At 36.6% G+C, this 14,759-nt stretch overlaps 1 protein-coding gene across 1 annotated transcript in view; it reads left to right on the top strand.

Annotated features, from left to right (window-relative positions):
* PDK3 (pyruvate dehydrogenase kinase 3) overlaps window positions 1–14,759 on the top strand; it is a 60,831-nt gene that overhangs the window by 34,801 nt on the left and 11,271 nt on the right. The window contains exons 4-8 of the mRNA XM_074858591.1: window positions 5,006–5,190; window positions 7,303–7,392; window positions 11,012–11,089; window positions 13,226–13,302; window positions 14,477–14,578. Of these exons, the coding sequence (XP_074714692.1) occupies window positions 5,006–5,190; window positions 7,303–7,392; window positions 11,012–11,089; window positions 13,226–13,302; window positions 14,477–14,578 (532 nt within the window). The remainder of the gene's footprint in view (window positions 1–5,005; window positions 5,191–7,302; window positions 7,393–11,011; window positions 11,090–13,225; window positions 13,303–14,476; window positions 14,579–14,759) is intronic.

Here is a 14,759-nt window from a genome sequence, read left to right as displayed (position 1 = left end):
TACTTTTATGCCTCATGGACAGAGGAGAAATACCAGGAACTCCAGTAGTTAATGAACTTTTTCCACTTTTCAGTGGAAAAAAACACATATCTGAGTTAATTTATGTTTACAGGTCTTCTGTAATTGCATATATCATTTAATACAGAATTTGAGCCATTATCTGGGACTCTGTGGGTAATGTCTTTAGAGATGCATGAATAGAAATGGTACTTTTCTTCAACCAGATCGGTTTGCTTAGAGAAAGACATGTGAAAGTTCACTATAAAAGGTACACCCGGTCCTTTGAACCAGAGCCTTTCTTGTCCTAGCAGTATCTGTGGTGTATCTCTGAGTACCTTGTATATAGTAGCATATGAAGAGGGGTTGGAGCATGCTTCATCTCTTGGTTCCTCTCAGCTGTATTGTTCCTGCATTGAGCACACTGTAGAAATGCACATACTAATATTTCATATTATATACTTCATATTACAGAAGACCCAGTCTTGCATCCTTTGGTCATCTTAGTGCCCTGTGTGGTATCACATGACTTATACATTTCATGATGGCCCCCATCTCTTCTTTAGGTTAATATCACAAAATGTGAGACTTGCCTGGATGGAAGTACTTCTGCCCCAGAACCTCCCGAGCAGCTTTTGTTTGGAACTGAATGTGGTGTCCAACTCAAGCACTCAAAACCCATGAAGAATTGGAAATTAAATGAGTGCCTTAGTGGTCTTTGTCAGCTGGTGCGGACTTCAGTTTCTGTAATGGCTAATCAGGATAACAGCACAGGAGAGAAGGGGATCTAAAATGATGTTTTAAAGAGGTTCAGTATCCACAGATGTGCTGTATCAGTGTTGGCAGTAATTCTTCAATGAATGCTTTCTAAAATGGTGGAATGACTTGATGAGTTGAACATAACTGTCCCCTGACTATTTGTGTTAGATCTCAGCTTGTCTGGGGAGCCTGCTCTGGTATTCTCAGAAATGGGGCTTTCTTTCTGAGGGAACCATTTTACATGTCAGTGTCACAGGATTGTAGATGTTATCCATGTACTGGCACAGCTGTCTATGAAGCCATGCAGTGAAGTGAATTGGGTAATTAATCTGCTGATAAAGTAGGCACTTTCCACCCTATGGTCCCTGAACTGTTACACCATGTGGCCTGCAAAGACAGACAGCAGTGCCAACTCAATAGAGAGGGTGAGTGGTTAGGAGTAAGTGCAGAGACTAGACTAAAGCTAATGTTTTTGAGTGCCCCAATTTATCTCTGCTCTTAGTGTATGAATTTGAGGACAGATGTATGTTCATGAGTGTTACCTTCCTATGAACATTGGACAAAATCCTTTAAAGGGATTTTTTTGTCTCAGCATTTCTGCGATGAGGAGGTTCCCAGGTGCTTCAGTTTCTTTGTTACATTCTGTTGGTTAGCAGACCTTAGGAAGACTTACTATAACATAGCCACATTACTGTCGCTGTCAGTAGTATGGGCATATGCCAAAAGGTCAGGTTATTTTTGCATTTTTGGGAACACAAATTATCTTTCCTCAAGCTGCAGAGTGGTCAGGTAGAAGTCTTTCCACAGTTCTCTCAGTGTGATTGCAGGAGTGTTAAGGTGTCCGTGCTTGGTAGAGGGTGTAAGCTGGCAGAAGTGTTGGAAATTTCCTGCGGTGACAATCTGCATCCAGATAAACACAGGGAGGCAGAAGTTGTTTTTCAAAAATTGAAGGGTTTGTAAAATGTGCTGTTTGCGTGTACTTTCAAAGAACACTTACTCTGTTCTCTATACCTGTGAGTTTCTTTGCTGAGTTTTTTTCTTTGTGGCACTCCTGTGGGAGGGTGTGTGAGGCAGTGTCCTGGAACTGAGAGCAACTGAAGTAGTAAGCTGTCAGTATGTCTAGAGATAACACACACAAAAGAAACTTAGTAAACAAGAAGTAACTTCCCTTTCTGCAGCACTGAGATTAAAATAGTGATTCTGTTAGCAATATGAAATAAGTAAATATTGGAGTAGATTTGATTAAGAAAGTTCTACTTTGTTACTGTCAAGTAATGTGAAATGCTACTTCAGTTAGTTTTGCACTTCTAAAGTAGCTATACTTTCTGATAGTTTCAGAGTGTGAGCTTGTACTTGTCTTGCTAGTGATTCTCAGCTACCAGCTAGCACATCTTTTAAAAAGAGCAGCAAATCAAATAAACCCCATTGCATGTCTGTTACACTTAAAAGGATTTTTTCAGTCTACTCATCACTTTCTTGTCTTTAATCTTTCAGGTAATACTATGCATAAGAGACATAGAAAAAATTCCCTTTGTCTTTATATTGACTTTCTTATGACTTCTTTTCTTGCACTGTGGTGATAGATCAAAACAGAATAATATATATAGTCATTAGGGAGTTAAATAATAACTTGCGTTGTGACATTCATTAATTGTATTTGCAGTAATCTATAGGCCTAATTTATTTAATAGCAATGGTAATGCATCAAGTATTCTTCTGTTCATACAGAAGCCACTGAAGCTTATTCGGCTAAAATCGCTTCATATTAATAACTTTTCATCTGTCAAACCAACTGCATTATTTGTTGTGGTTTTGAAAATACAATACACTGAATTTTGAAAAAAAAAAAACCAACCAACCAGTCATTGCTAAATAAAATTTTCAGAGCTATTCTGGAGTATTCCCCCTCTCCAGCTAATCCCATGTGCATTTTAAAAATTCCTTGATATGGTCTCCCAGTTTGAGTACAGTAAAAGCTTTGTGTCTTTCAGGGGCGTGTGGGGTGGGTGAGCGGTGAGATTAAGGAAGTGAGTTTGATTTCTGCCCTGCTGCTTTGAAATGTGCCTATATACTATATGTGTTTGGTCCTTTAAAAGCATCTGCTTAGTGGAAACACTTGAGTGAACTCAGTTATCTTTGAAGACTGAATAGGAGGTTTGTCATATCACTGCAATAATGAAGAATTCCTTTGTGTGCATTTGCACACTAAGCTTCGGCTGTGAGTTGCTGGTCTGTAGCAGATAAACCTCCTAGCCCTTTGCCCTTCGGAGTGCTCTGTGCATTTAAGCACTTTGGTGGTAGGATGTCAGTGAACAGTTTGCCCTCATGGAGCACGTAGGCATCATGTTGTATATATTGTGGACAGTGGAGATATTTAAAAACAAATAGTAAAGCTGTCAGCAAATAGTAGTTAGTAGAGAGTGTTGTCAGTTGTCTTTCAGATATGATTGTAAGTGTTGCCTCTCAGCTCTGTTTTTAGCTAGTGTCCCGTTGCTCTGAAACAGAGAAGCAGCATAACTACAGGCAGGCACTGGTCTGGTCTTGAAAACTAACATCAGAGCTCAGTGGTTACAGATCACACAGAATCAAGACTTAATAAGCATAAAAAGAGTCTACAAACCTTTTAAGCATTAAAATATTTTAAGTTGTTCAGTCAGCAAGATGATAGGAGAACAGTCATTCTATACTGTGATAGTATTTAGTTTTGGGGAATTAGGCAGTTAAAACTTCCCCTTTTCTATGCAACAAACCAGTGTTGAAAGACTACTGAACTGTTTTGTTAACACATAGTCAAAAACTGGTGGTTAGACTGGGGATGATGGAAAAACTATTAAGAGTAAATCCTACATGCCTTTGGAGCTGGCAGTATAGAGTGGGAGAAATAATTGTAAAAGTGTTTCACTTGTTAAAAATGGTACGGTGTACTGTCAAACAATTGTCTTCTGGCTAAGTGGTCATGAAAAGGAAGGAAGCATCTGCTTTAAATGTGGTGACTAATTGGTAGTCTTTTTTACTTTTGGTCTTAATGTTCTTTCCCCTGCTCATTGCAGGGTGATTGGACTAGATGACCTTTAAAGATCCCTTCCTACCCAAACTATTCTATGATTTCTTCTTTAGCTGGTGTATATTCTACTTTCGATTAAAAAAAAAAAAAACAAACAAAAACATTTATTTTCAGTGTTCATTATAAACCTATTGAGAATGTTTTGCTGTTGATGGTTTTTTTTAAATAGATGTGCAGAATTGCAGATATAGGCATAGCATGAGTCTCCCAGCTGTGCTTTCTTTTGAAAGCTGCATTTCACTGTGTGTTCTTTTTTAAAAACAAGATCATGTAATCGTTGTGGTGTTAATAGTCATTTAATATTAGAGAATGTAGCAGAGCTGAGTAGTACTGATTTTCGACATCTAGGCTTTAGAAAGCTATTAATAATTACTATTTCAAATATGTGTGAGTTTGCATGTGGGGTGAAAAAAAGGATGAGCACTTTGAAGATCATAGGTGTTGAGCTGTCTTGGCAGGAGAAACAGAAGTCCTCCAAGCTGTTTCACAGTAAGTGCGTGGTTGTTAACAGGTGCTTGTTAAAAGCAATGGAAGTGATATCCTAAAGCCTCCCGAACTACCACAAAGAAGAGCCTGGCAGAGAGCACTGTTGTATGCGCTCTGCCATCCAGCGGTGTAAAAGGAAACTGAACAGAAGCCACACTGATAGTAATTACCTATCCTGATATTTAAACTTACCAGAATAGATGCCAGGTAAAGGAAAAGTTACACTGCACGGGTTGAGGTGTTGGGAAGAAAGTATGAAGTGTAAGACTTCTCAGGGAACTATGAAGGGCAGTCAAGTTGTTCATTCTGAGTTTCCTTTCAAATCTCCCAGATACTGTTGGTTGCAGAGAATGAGTGTTACCATGGTGCATATGATTGCAATAAAAGAAAATCTTATGTTTTCCATTAATGATGAAGAGAGATTTAATTTAAAGGAATGTTTTGGGGAGGAATAACTTAATTTGAGGCCCTAATTATTTCACAGATCCTGTGAGTGAGAGGTTGACCAAATATTTATCTTTAAATAGGTTTGTTTAGGTACTGCTATATTTTTATTTTCTACCTCTGATCATTTCTTTTGTTGACTGGGAGGGACAGTAAACAGATAATATGGCTATGCTGTGGGGGGTTGAAAACAGAAGTGAGAGATTCAGTTTAATTACACTTGTAACAATGTATTTCTAATTTTGTTTCCTCTAGCTTTTTAGATGTTTTAATTAAAGTCAGGAACAGACACAATGATGTGGTTCCAACCATGGCACAAGGGGTGATTGAATACAAGGAAAAATATGGCTTTGATCCATTTGTTAGCAGTAACATCCAGTATTTTCTAGATAGATTCTACACCAACCGCATCTCTTTCCGTATGCTTATTAACCAACACAGTAAGTAATTGCTTTTTTCATCTTTGAGAACTCATTAGTTATTGCTTCTAAACCTGAAGCCATAGCTTTGTTTTGGTTTTGATTTGTGTTTTTTCATACTCATAACTAATTCTTAATATTCCGTGCTAATTATGGTAAAAGATATACTGGCAACTGGTTAATCTTGGGCTTCACAGTTATCAGAATTTAATCCAAAACACCAATACGCTTTCTTTTAGAATTGTCAGGCTCTGTCAGCGTGGCTGTCACTTTTTAATGTCATTGGCACAGACAGCTTGCGTAGTGATACATGAATTACTTTTAAATAGTAGTAGAGTACCTGTATCTTTCTGCTCTCAAATCTCTTAACGTAGTTTGTAGTGCTGACATTTATTTCATAATGAAATGCAAGGATGCCATAAATTTTGAATAGGTTATGCACTATATGTATTTTTACTGTTTTTTCAGCTAGTTATCTAGACTTGCCTTCTAAAGAAGTTGAGTATTTCTAACTGGTTTTAAATTATATTCCTTCTCTCCCTCTACATCCTATTGCCTATTTATGAACAAATGCTAGAATTAGTCATCCTTTGTCACTAGGTTCTGTTTCATTTGTTGTTACTAAAACTTACTTTTAAATATTCGTATTAGAGTGAAATGAGTTACGTGCACAGCTCCTATTAACTAGTATGTGCAGCCATGCAGAAAGTGATCTGTATAAAGGACAGTCTTGTGGTCGCTTTCGGTGTATCTTCTGCCTTTTAACTCTAGAGCTTCATTCATTGTGCAGTATTCTGCTTTTATGAGCTCTTAGAAATTGTAGTATGCTACAGATAATGCAGATGCCAGAGTACTATAGTGTAAGGTATTTTACTACAAGTTGTATGTCTTTCCAGTAACCTTTTAGGTGACTAACAAATACCTTGCTCTGTGTGTACAAATAACTTTAATGTGGCAAAGCATACAAAATGATATAGATGTGCAGCTTATTCTTTACTTGAACCTGGGCAGACAAATGACAGACATAAACCCAAGTTAAGTTAAAAGGCTTTCATAGAAGAGTTCTAGCAATAAGTAAAAAAGTTGTCCTAATAGAATTCTTGGGCCAAGTGCTAGCATAATTTGCACTAGTTCTAAAATATTAAACTTACTTCATTGAACTGAAATGGCTTTTCCTATGGACACTCTTATTTAACTGGCTGAAACGTAAAACTGCTTATAGATGCTTGAAGTTTAGTTAACCTTGTACAATTTCTCTATGCTAAGCAATTTTAGTCATCCATTTGTGTTGGCAAATATTAATTTTGAAGCACTGATGAAAAAGACAATGGGAAAGCAGAATACAGAAACAGATTTTTATGTAGTTTTATGTAGTATAAATTTCTGTTCCATTCCGTTTCATACATTATTGACAGACTGTTTCTGACAGTGCAGTTCTGCAAGGTGCAGTGTGGCAGTGTATTACATCACTATGACCGGAATAGGAAAAGCTGTCAGGTCTTGTCTTTTGCTTATCTGTTTCATATCAGAGCTAACTCGATAAAATAGCAGAAAATCACTTCTGCAAAAAAGTGTAAAACTTCTCTACTTCTTTGAGAGCTAAACTCTCCGTGAAGGATCTGGTGAGTGCCAGACCCTTGTGCAAAGGAGGGAGTTGGGAAGCATACTGCTGAGAGTCAGGGAGAAAGTTCAGTGATACCTCTGTGCCAGCTGTGAAATTGCAGTTTAGGTGAGTGTCAAAGGCTTTTAATGCTGTCTTAGAGTTCATCAGTCCTTTTCACTATAACATTTTTGTTGTTGTGAGTGCTTCTGTTCTGATATAATGGTACGAATGAAGCATTTTACATTTTAGTTTTGTCTAATTTTTGATAGTCCACTTTGTAGGTTTTCACCTTAATCCTCCTACACTACTGTTTGTTTTAACTAGTCCTAGCTATAAAAAAATTAAAAAGAAAAAAACAAAAGGAGGGGGAGGGCAAGTAGTCTTCCTAAACAAGGATTCTGGCAATTTGCTAGAGTACCTTCTTAAAAAATTATGCACTATTCACTAAATTTCAGATACCATCAGATTTAAACTTTCTGGGCTGCCTCAAGTGTAATAGAGAATTTACTGCCATTTCTTTTTCCTTTTAGCCCTTCTTTTTGGTGGAGATATTAATCCTGCTCATCCCAAACATATTGGAAGTATTGATCCTAATTGTAATGTGGCAGAGGTGGTTAAAGGTAAGATGAAGTTAATATTTTTGTTGATTAGAAAAACCCCACAACTTAAAATATACGTAAATATGTTATTGAGATACAAGAGCCTGAAGGTGATTTAAATTCCTCTAATAAAATAAAAAAGAAGAAATGGAAGTTCTGCAGTTGCTCACAATAAAGCCATGAGCTTATTAAGACCTTTTAATGTCTTCATTATTGAGAATGGAGAAACTTTTGGTATGCTACCAGAACCAAGGAACGATTGATTTTTTTTAATAACTTTAATCTGTCCTTTTAAATATCAAATTAAGTATCTAAGTGTTTTGTTAAACTTTATATGTTGTCTTCCCTAAAATATGTAGAAGCAGGTTCTCATGTACTGCTTTTTTTATCTGATGCTGGTACTGAAGAAAATTGAGAGTAAGTGAAATTTTCCCATTTGTTTAGTTAGGCCTTTCAGTAAAATGTCCTTAGGTGTACAGATATTCCAGTGAAACTCCTCATCACTATCTGCATCTGATCATATCACAGCCTATTCTCTCTTAGACAGAAGATGTATATATATTGTCATGTATTGAAGACATGATGGTTGTACCTGAATGATCTGGCACAGTCTGGTTAGAAGTCTTGTTTGCTTAATAAATCCTGTTTGCTTAATGTTGTGAATGTTCATGTGCTTTCAGAATGTTAGTAAATAGGCATGAGGCAATGCTGTCTGCTTTAAGAACTTGTTTACTGAAGGTTCACACTCTGGGTGTATCTATTTACAAATACAGGCCTTGCTATGAGGGTGAATTCCACCCTCTATCCTTCACTGCTGTTTGTGCAGCTGCAAGAGGGGAAGAATGTGTTTATCCCCTTCACTTGCTCTCATCCTTTGGTGAAGTAAGAGGGAAACCTTTCTTATGTCAGACTTTAACCTGCATGATAGCTTGCTTTGTAACGTAGATGCTTTTTACTGTTATGAAGGCTTCCTGGCTTCTAGCTCTTTTGGGCTCTAAGGCAGCCTTTTGTCAGCAGCTTTCTTCTCTTTTGATTGATCTTACTCCACTTTGACGTTAGCATTGTATATGTTACAGTCATGTTGTTTATTTAGATATTCCTTCTAATAGCAAATAGCAGCTCTTTTGATAAGGAAATTCGTAGTTCCTGCCTTGGACAGAGGAGTGCATGGTGTCAGAAGGTGCTCAGTCCAGTTTTCAAGTGAATAGCTAAGATTTTCCACATCTGAAGAAATAATCACTAACAAAATGAGGGCATTGTAAACAGTATCCAGTGTTGTCTTTCAAAGACAGAGCCTTAAAGACAGAGCCTGTCTAGAGTCAAGGTGATTGAGGCCATGTCCTTGTAGAGTTGGTGAGGGGTTTATTTACATTCTGTACACTGTGCTGGCTCCAAAATGTTCTGGTTCACAGGCAGCATTCTGATCAATTTGTCAGCTAAGATGTTGATTTTGGCACTGTATGTGTCAGCTACAACTCTATATGCCCTTCAAACATTGAAGAAATTATTTAAATAGCCACTTCTTCAAGCAGCTCTACCAAGTGTTGTGTCTGCCGGTCTCTGTATCTCACTGACTGTCCTACAATAAGATTGAGCTGACAGCAAATCCAGGCTTGTTCCTGGTGCCGGGATTTTAGATGTACTGATAGATCCTTCACTCTTGTTGCTACGTACCTCCAGCCATGACACGAAGTGTGCTTTGAACTTTGCAGTCTCTTTTATAGTCTTAAGACTCTGCTAAAGGTTTGGCTTTTAGAGAAAGGTAAAATGTAAGAGCACTCAGACTCTGACACAGTTTTGCTTGGGCTGAATCATGAAGTGATAGTGCCTTCCTGTTCATCTCAAGGGTATGCTAAGGTGGCTGCTACTTGAAAATGAATGAGAGTTCTACATTAAATTTAGAGAGGCTAAATGGATTTATTCAGAGCCTCTTTGTTTTCTCAGGACTTGCGTAGTGGCTGTGTCTGCTCCACATCTGTGTATTTGAGGGCTTTTGGTTTATTCCCACACAGTTGTTGGTCTGCTTTTTAGAGTCCTTGAAGATTTTCTCTGCAATAAGAATCCAACTCCTGCCCCCGAATCCATATCTAATTTTCACTTCTATGATAGGGAAACGCCTTGAAAAGTGCTAACATATTCCTTTCTCCATCTTGATGGCCTTATGGTCCTACTAGCTACATTGCTATCTTCAGCTTTTGATGACTGAGTCAAGATTGTGACTGTGCTTATTATGCCCCTTTTTTCTAAAGCACAGGATTACTCCCAAGGCCATCAGAAGTTCTGAGATGACCTTAGAATATCGTCTACGTGTAGGTATTCCTGCATCTTTTTTCCCCTAAGTTATGCGTATTCCAGGCAGAGGTGCTCTGTACAACTTGGATATTAATGGTATTTTGATCTTTTCACTAGGACATGTTTTATTGTGTTAATGATGGGAACCTTTTAGAAAGCTTTTGGAGTTGACCATCTTGACACAAAGTATGCCTACTGGATAGCTGATTTTGAGAGACATTCCTGGGACTTGATCAAGAAACTTTCTGGTCTTGATTAGCTCCATTTTACTAGACCTCAAGCAGCACTTGTCAGCCTTGTGTGATATGTCCAGCCTTGCAGATGTCAGAGCCACGGATAGAAATTTTTTTTCAGATACTAGGACACATTATAGATTATTTTTGTAGACATCTTGAAGGAGGACATTTATAGGTAACCATCCCTTTCTGGCGACTAGTGATTTGACTGTCTTTGTGCTTGTCACATAGCTCTGAGTCTTGGCAGTGACTTTTGTAGTGTCACTTCGGACAGGAGGAAGGAGTACATGTAGGGCGAGGTCAAATGCAATTGTTATGGTATCTTAGAAAATTTCTCTCTCTCTGTAGAACTGCCCATCTGTTTATGTGCTTGCTCTTAGCCTGCACTTATTACAAGGAAGCCACTTTCATTAAAGTAGCTTAAGCAATGTAGTTAGAACATCTTTGAATTTGTGGTTTCTCTTTAAGCTAACACTTGCTGCTTGTTTCTAAAATATTTTTGCAAATGAGGTGCCAGCGAATATTTAGAACCACTAAGAAATCTTTCAAATAAAAGATGACTTAAACTTTCTTGCTGTATTTTGACAGTACATAAAGCCTGATTTGGATTATGGGGGGAGTCTTTTTTGTTTTGTTTGTTCAGTAGGAAAGAATGATGAAGATTCCAGCTTTCCCCCAAAAGACCTTGAAAAACAAGTATTATAAACAGTATTGTGTTTGGAAAAACTGAATTTATGGTTGCAATGTCATCCTTTTTTGTTTGAGATGGAAAGAACAAGCATTAAATTGTGATTGGGACATGACAAATAAGTAGATATTATGGTCAGCCTAAGATTATACCCTTCTGGTTTTCAAGGCCTGAACAAAGATGAAAAATAGCTTGTCTCTAGTAATGTGCTTTTGTTTGTAGAACTTTAAATAGAATTTGCCCTTTCTTGACAAATGGGCTATAAGTATACAGAGAAAAAGGAATTAGAATGAATACCAGTTTCACACTCGTAAACTAGTTATGAAAATGCGTGTTCTGCTTGTAGTCTTTCACATACAGGATGAACTTTGCTAGTCAGCTCTAGATGATTTTGATAAATCAGTGTTCTTCTGTTGTTTTGTAGATGCTTATGAAACAGCTAAGATGTTATGTGAACAGTACTATCTGGTGGCACCTGATCTGGAAGTTGAAGAATTCAATGGTAATTGTGGAATTAATTTAATTTGTGATGTATGTAAGAAAAAGTACTTCTAATATCTGTGATTTCTAGTTTTGTTAATTATAAGTTATTTTGAACTCTGCAGTCCTGTATGCAGAGTTACTTTTCTTATGTGTCTACATGGGCACCTGAATTATAGTTTATCATCATGACATGTTTACTTCTTGATGCTGAATGCAGAGTGCTATCTGCTGAATTCACTATCACTTTAAGGAAATAAAGTGTTCAAGAATCGTCATAGCTGGGAAGGAAACATGCCTGCCTTCTAACTAATCTTTTAATTATTTGTTTCATTTTGAAGTATGCTTATAAATTCCACTGTCAGTCTCTGTACCAGTGGTGAGCTCTTCTGTGTAAGATGGCAGAGTCAGAAATTTTTTTACATAGTCTATGCTTTAAGTCCTATCATAAACTTCTCACATGAAAATGTGTTTCAAGTTGATTCCAAAGATGAAAATTGGATGCTATGAAACTGATGAGACAGTCCTTGTCAGTGTATTGACTGATTTTTTTGTTCATAATTTCTATTGACAAAAGGTAGGCTTTTTTAAAGTTAAAAAAAAAAATGTTTTGAGTGATCCTCTCAGAAATTTTGGACAGCTGTCCAAACATAGACTGTGATGTTTCCAAACTTCAGCAGAAGAACTGCAAAAGTCTCAGAAATAGGTAACACTCAAAATGGAAAGACTGATATATGGGAATGTACATTGCTCAAAGTACAATTCAATATTGTAGAAATACTTCTGTACACAAAGAGATATTGTCAACACTGATGCATTACTACCAGCCCCCTCTCCCAAAACCAAAGGACCCAACCTTCCTCCCTCCAAACCAGTTATTTTAGAGCTAAAAGTACTGAGTGCTGCAGTAGAGGAATCAATGCAAAATTAATTTGAAGGCCTAAGTAAAAAGATCCAACAGTAGAGAAAACAAGTTGCTGGATCTTGTAAAAAAAAAAAAAAAAAAGTGAGTAAAGAATTACTTGTTTCCTTTAAACTATCTTATTATCAACACAAGGAAAGCAACTTTGCAAATTACCTCACAAGAACAACAACATGTTCTCTATGTGTACTCTGCCTCAGATGAGTATGAATCAGTCAGCCTTGGGTTTGGTGATGCATAAGAGAATTGGAGTATGGACTCAGACAAAATTAATATGATAAAACAGCAGGTTGCCTTGCTACTAATTATGTGGAGCATCATTTCGGTCTTTTCCTTCTCCTAGGAGTTTTCACTACTTTGTCTCTTAAAGTAATAGCTGGTATTATTATCAGCCCTCAGTGCCAAAAAGGATGAAGTTGGCTCCAGTCACATTCTGTGTTCATGTTTGTATCTTCCTGCAATTTATCAAGCAGACATTTAAAGATATTTCTTCAGTCTGAACTGCTGCTGTGTCTGACAAGCTGTGACTGTATAATTTAAAGCCAGTAGATGTCTGAATGTTCAGGGATGACTGCATCTTCAGCACCAAAACTGTCCTGGAATGTATTAAATGCAGCTGTATTATTTCCTGCTAAATCAGTTAGCACTCTAGCATTCAGAGCTGTGCCAAGCCATACACCTGCTGAAACAACAACAGGACCACAATGGGCAAACTATCCAGTTACGATTTGTAGTAAGAAAACTGTGATACTGTTCGAAATAGATTTTGAAAATTTTTATGAATACTTCACATTTTATATGTTTTAATTAACGGAAAATATGTAGTTGTTTTTAGAATATTTAAACAGTGAACTTCTTTAGTTTAAGAATCTTTTTGTGCGGAAAGTATTATGCTTAAATATCATGTATCTTAAGAAAAAGAAAGTTTCCCACTTAAGTGGGGAAGTCCTCTTAATTAACATATGTTGTCAGTACAAAACCAACCACTGCTTAGCGAAGTTTCATATCTAAACAAAGTCTGCTGACACAGATGTCTTTGAAAATCATCATTAAAATGCATTATTTCAGGTGATAGCAGTAACTGAAATTCATGTTTTTACTTCATGGAGCTAATCTTGCACTTGGAAAATTAGAACATGCTTACATACTTGTCTTTGCCTACAGCTTTGTGTTATTCCTGTAAATACAAATGCTACAAAATACTGCTTTGAATAAATTTTTTTCTTTTTCTTTTAGCTAAAGCTCCAAACAAGCCTATTCAAGTAGTCTATGTACCTTCTCATTTGTTTCATATGCTATTTGAATTATTCAAGGTAGGTTGCACTTGTTAATATTTGGAAGGATTTTGTGAACATATTGTTGAAATTGAGATTCTTTTCAGTTACAGCTCTTAAATGTTATTTCAGTTTTCCTTTCTTAAGGTTATTCTTAAGTGAAGAGGGTTTGAAACTGTTAAAAGCTAGGCTTATAGCCCTCCCTTATGCACTTGTGTACTTAAAATTTCTGTGTTTTCCCACTACTTCTGTTGTGCTTTTGTAGCTCATTAACTTAAAACACTTGTAATAGTCTATTTTGCAGTGATGATCTATTCATTACCTTGCAGTTTTCATAAATTTGTTTCTTTATTGCATATTTGATGACTGGTTAGGATCAGTGTCTCTTTTTTTTATTGTGAAAACAGCCCATATGTCTTTGAAAAGTGTAAATGACATGCTTTGACATGCTTTGTTTAGGTTTTATTTGTGTTTTCTGAATAATTGGAGGAACAGTGAAAATGGAACATGAGAGCTATTGTATGCTTTCAAATAAGATGGGTGGTCTCTAGGTGGTGCAATTGAACACTAGAAATTCAGGGGAAAAAATGTATTTGGTCAGAGAAACTTTTCCTAAATAATGGTATTTTGGGCTTGCTTTCCAGCATTTGTCAAGTATGTTCATTTAGATCTTCCCCTATTTTGCCATTTGTAACATTAGTTCTAGGGCAGAACAGGTGAGAATTTGTACACTACTATTTTTGGTACAAGTCATGAAACAGTATGAAACCAGTAAGTTGTAGCTGTAACTAATGGTAATCTGTGACAGACTGGCAGTGGAAACTCTGTTAATAGATATGATGAAGTCAGATTGATAGATGGTAACTTAACAATTATGTGACCCAGGCTGAGAAAATCAAAGCTTGTTCTCTGTGGTGAACATCACTACTGGTGTTCTGCAAGGTAGAGGTGAAGGATACTGTCATCCCTTATATATAAATTACATGATTTCATACAGAAAAAAAAAAAATCTTTATATTCTCTGACTCTATATCAAATAGATAAAAGTACGTATAGTGGAGTTCTGGAATTTGTTTTACATACAGCTTTTTCTCTCTTGTGTACAAATGTAGGACAAAGTATCTAGATTCAACAAAATAAATGCAAGTTCTAGGTTGTCACAAAAAGCATATATGGTAAAGTTGGAATCAAAGACACTTTTTTTTATCTTCAGAATTCAATGAGAGCTACAGTGGAATTGCATGAAGGTAAGAGAGAAACCTATCCATCGATCAAAACCTTAGTCACTTTGGGAAAAGAAGATCTATCTATTAAGGTAAATGTCTAAAAATAATATGCAGCTTACAAACCTGCAAAGTTTAAAGTAGTATGACTTGTAATTTGAAAAAGCAAATTACTTACTGTATCACTTCTGACACTTGGCTTTATGTTCATCAGAATAGAATATTTTCAGTTGGAAGGGACCTACAGTGATCATTTAGTCCAACTGCCTGACC

This window comes from Strix uralensis, chromosome 2 (assembly GCF_047716275.1).
Source record: "Strix uralensis isolate ZFMK-TIS-50842 chromosome 2, bStrUra1, whole genome shotgun sequence".
NCBI classification, from domain to species: Eukaryota; Metazoa; Chordata; class Aves; order Strigiformes; family Strigidae; genus Strix; species Strix uralensis.
Note: the sequence above shows the minus strand (reverse complement) of the source record. Positions and strands in the feature narration are given on the sequence as shown.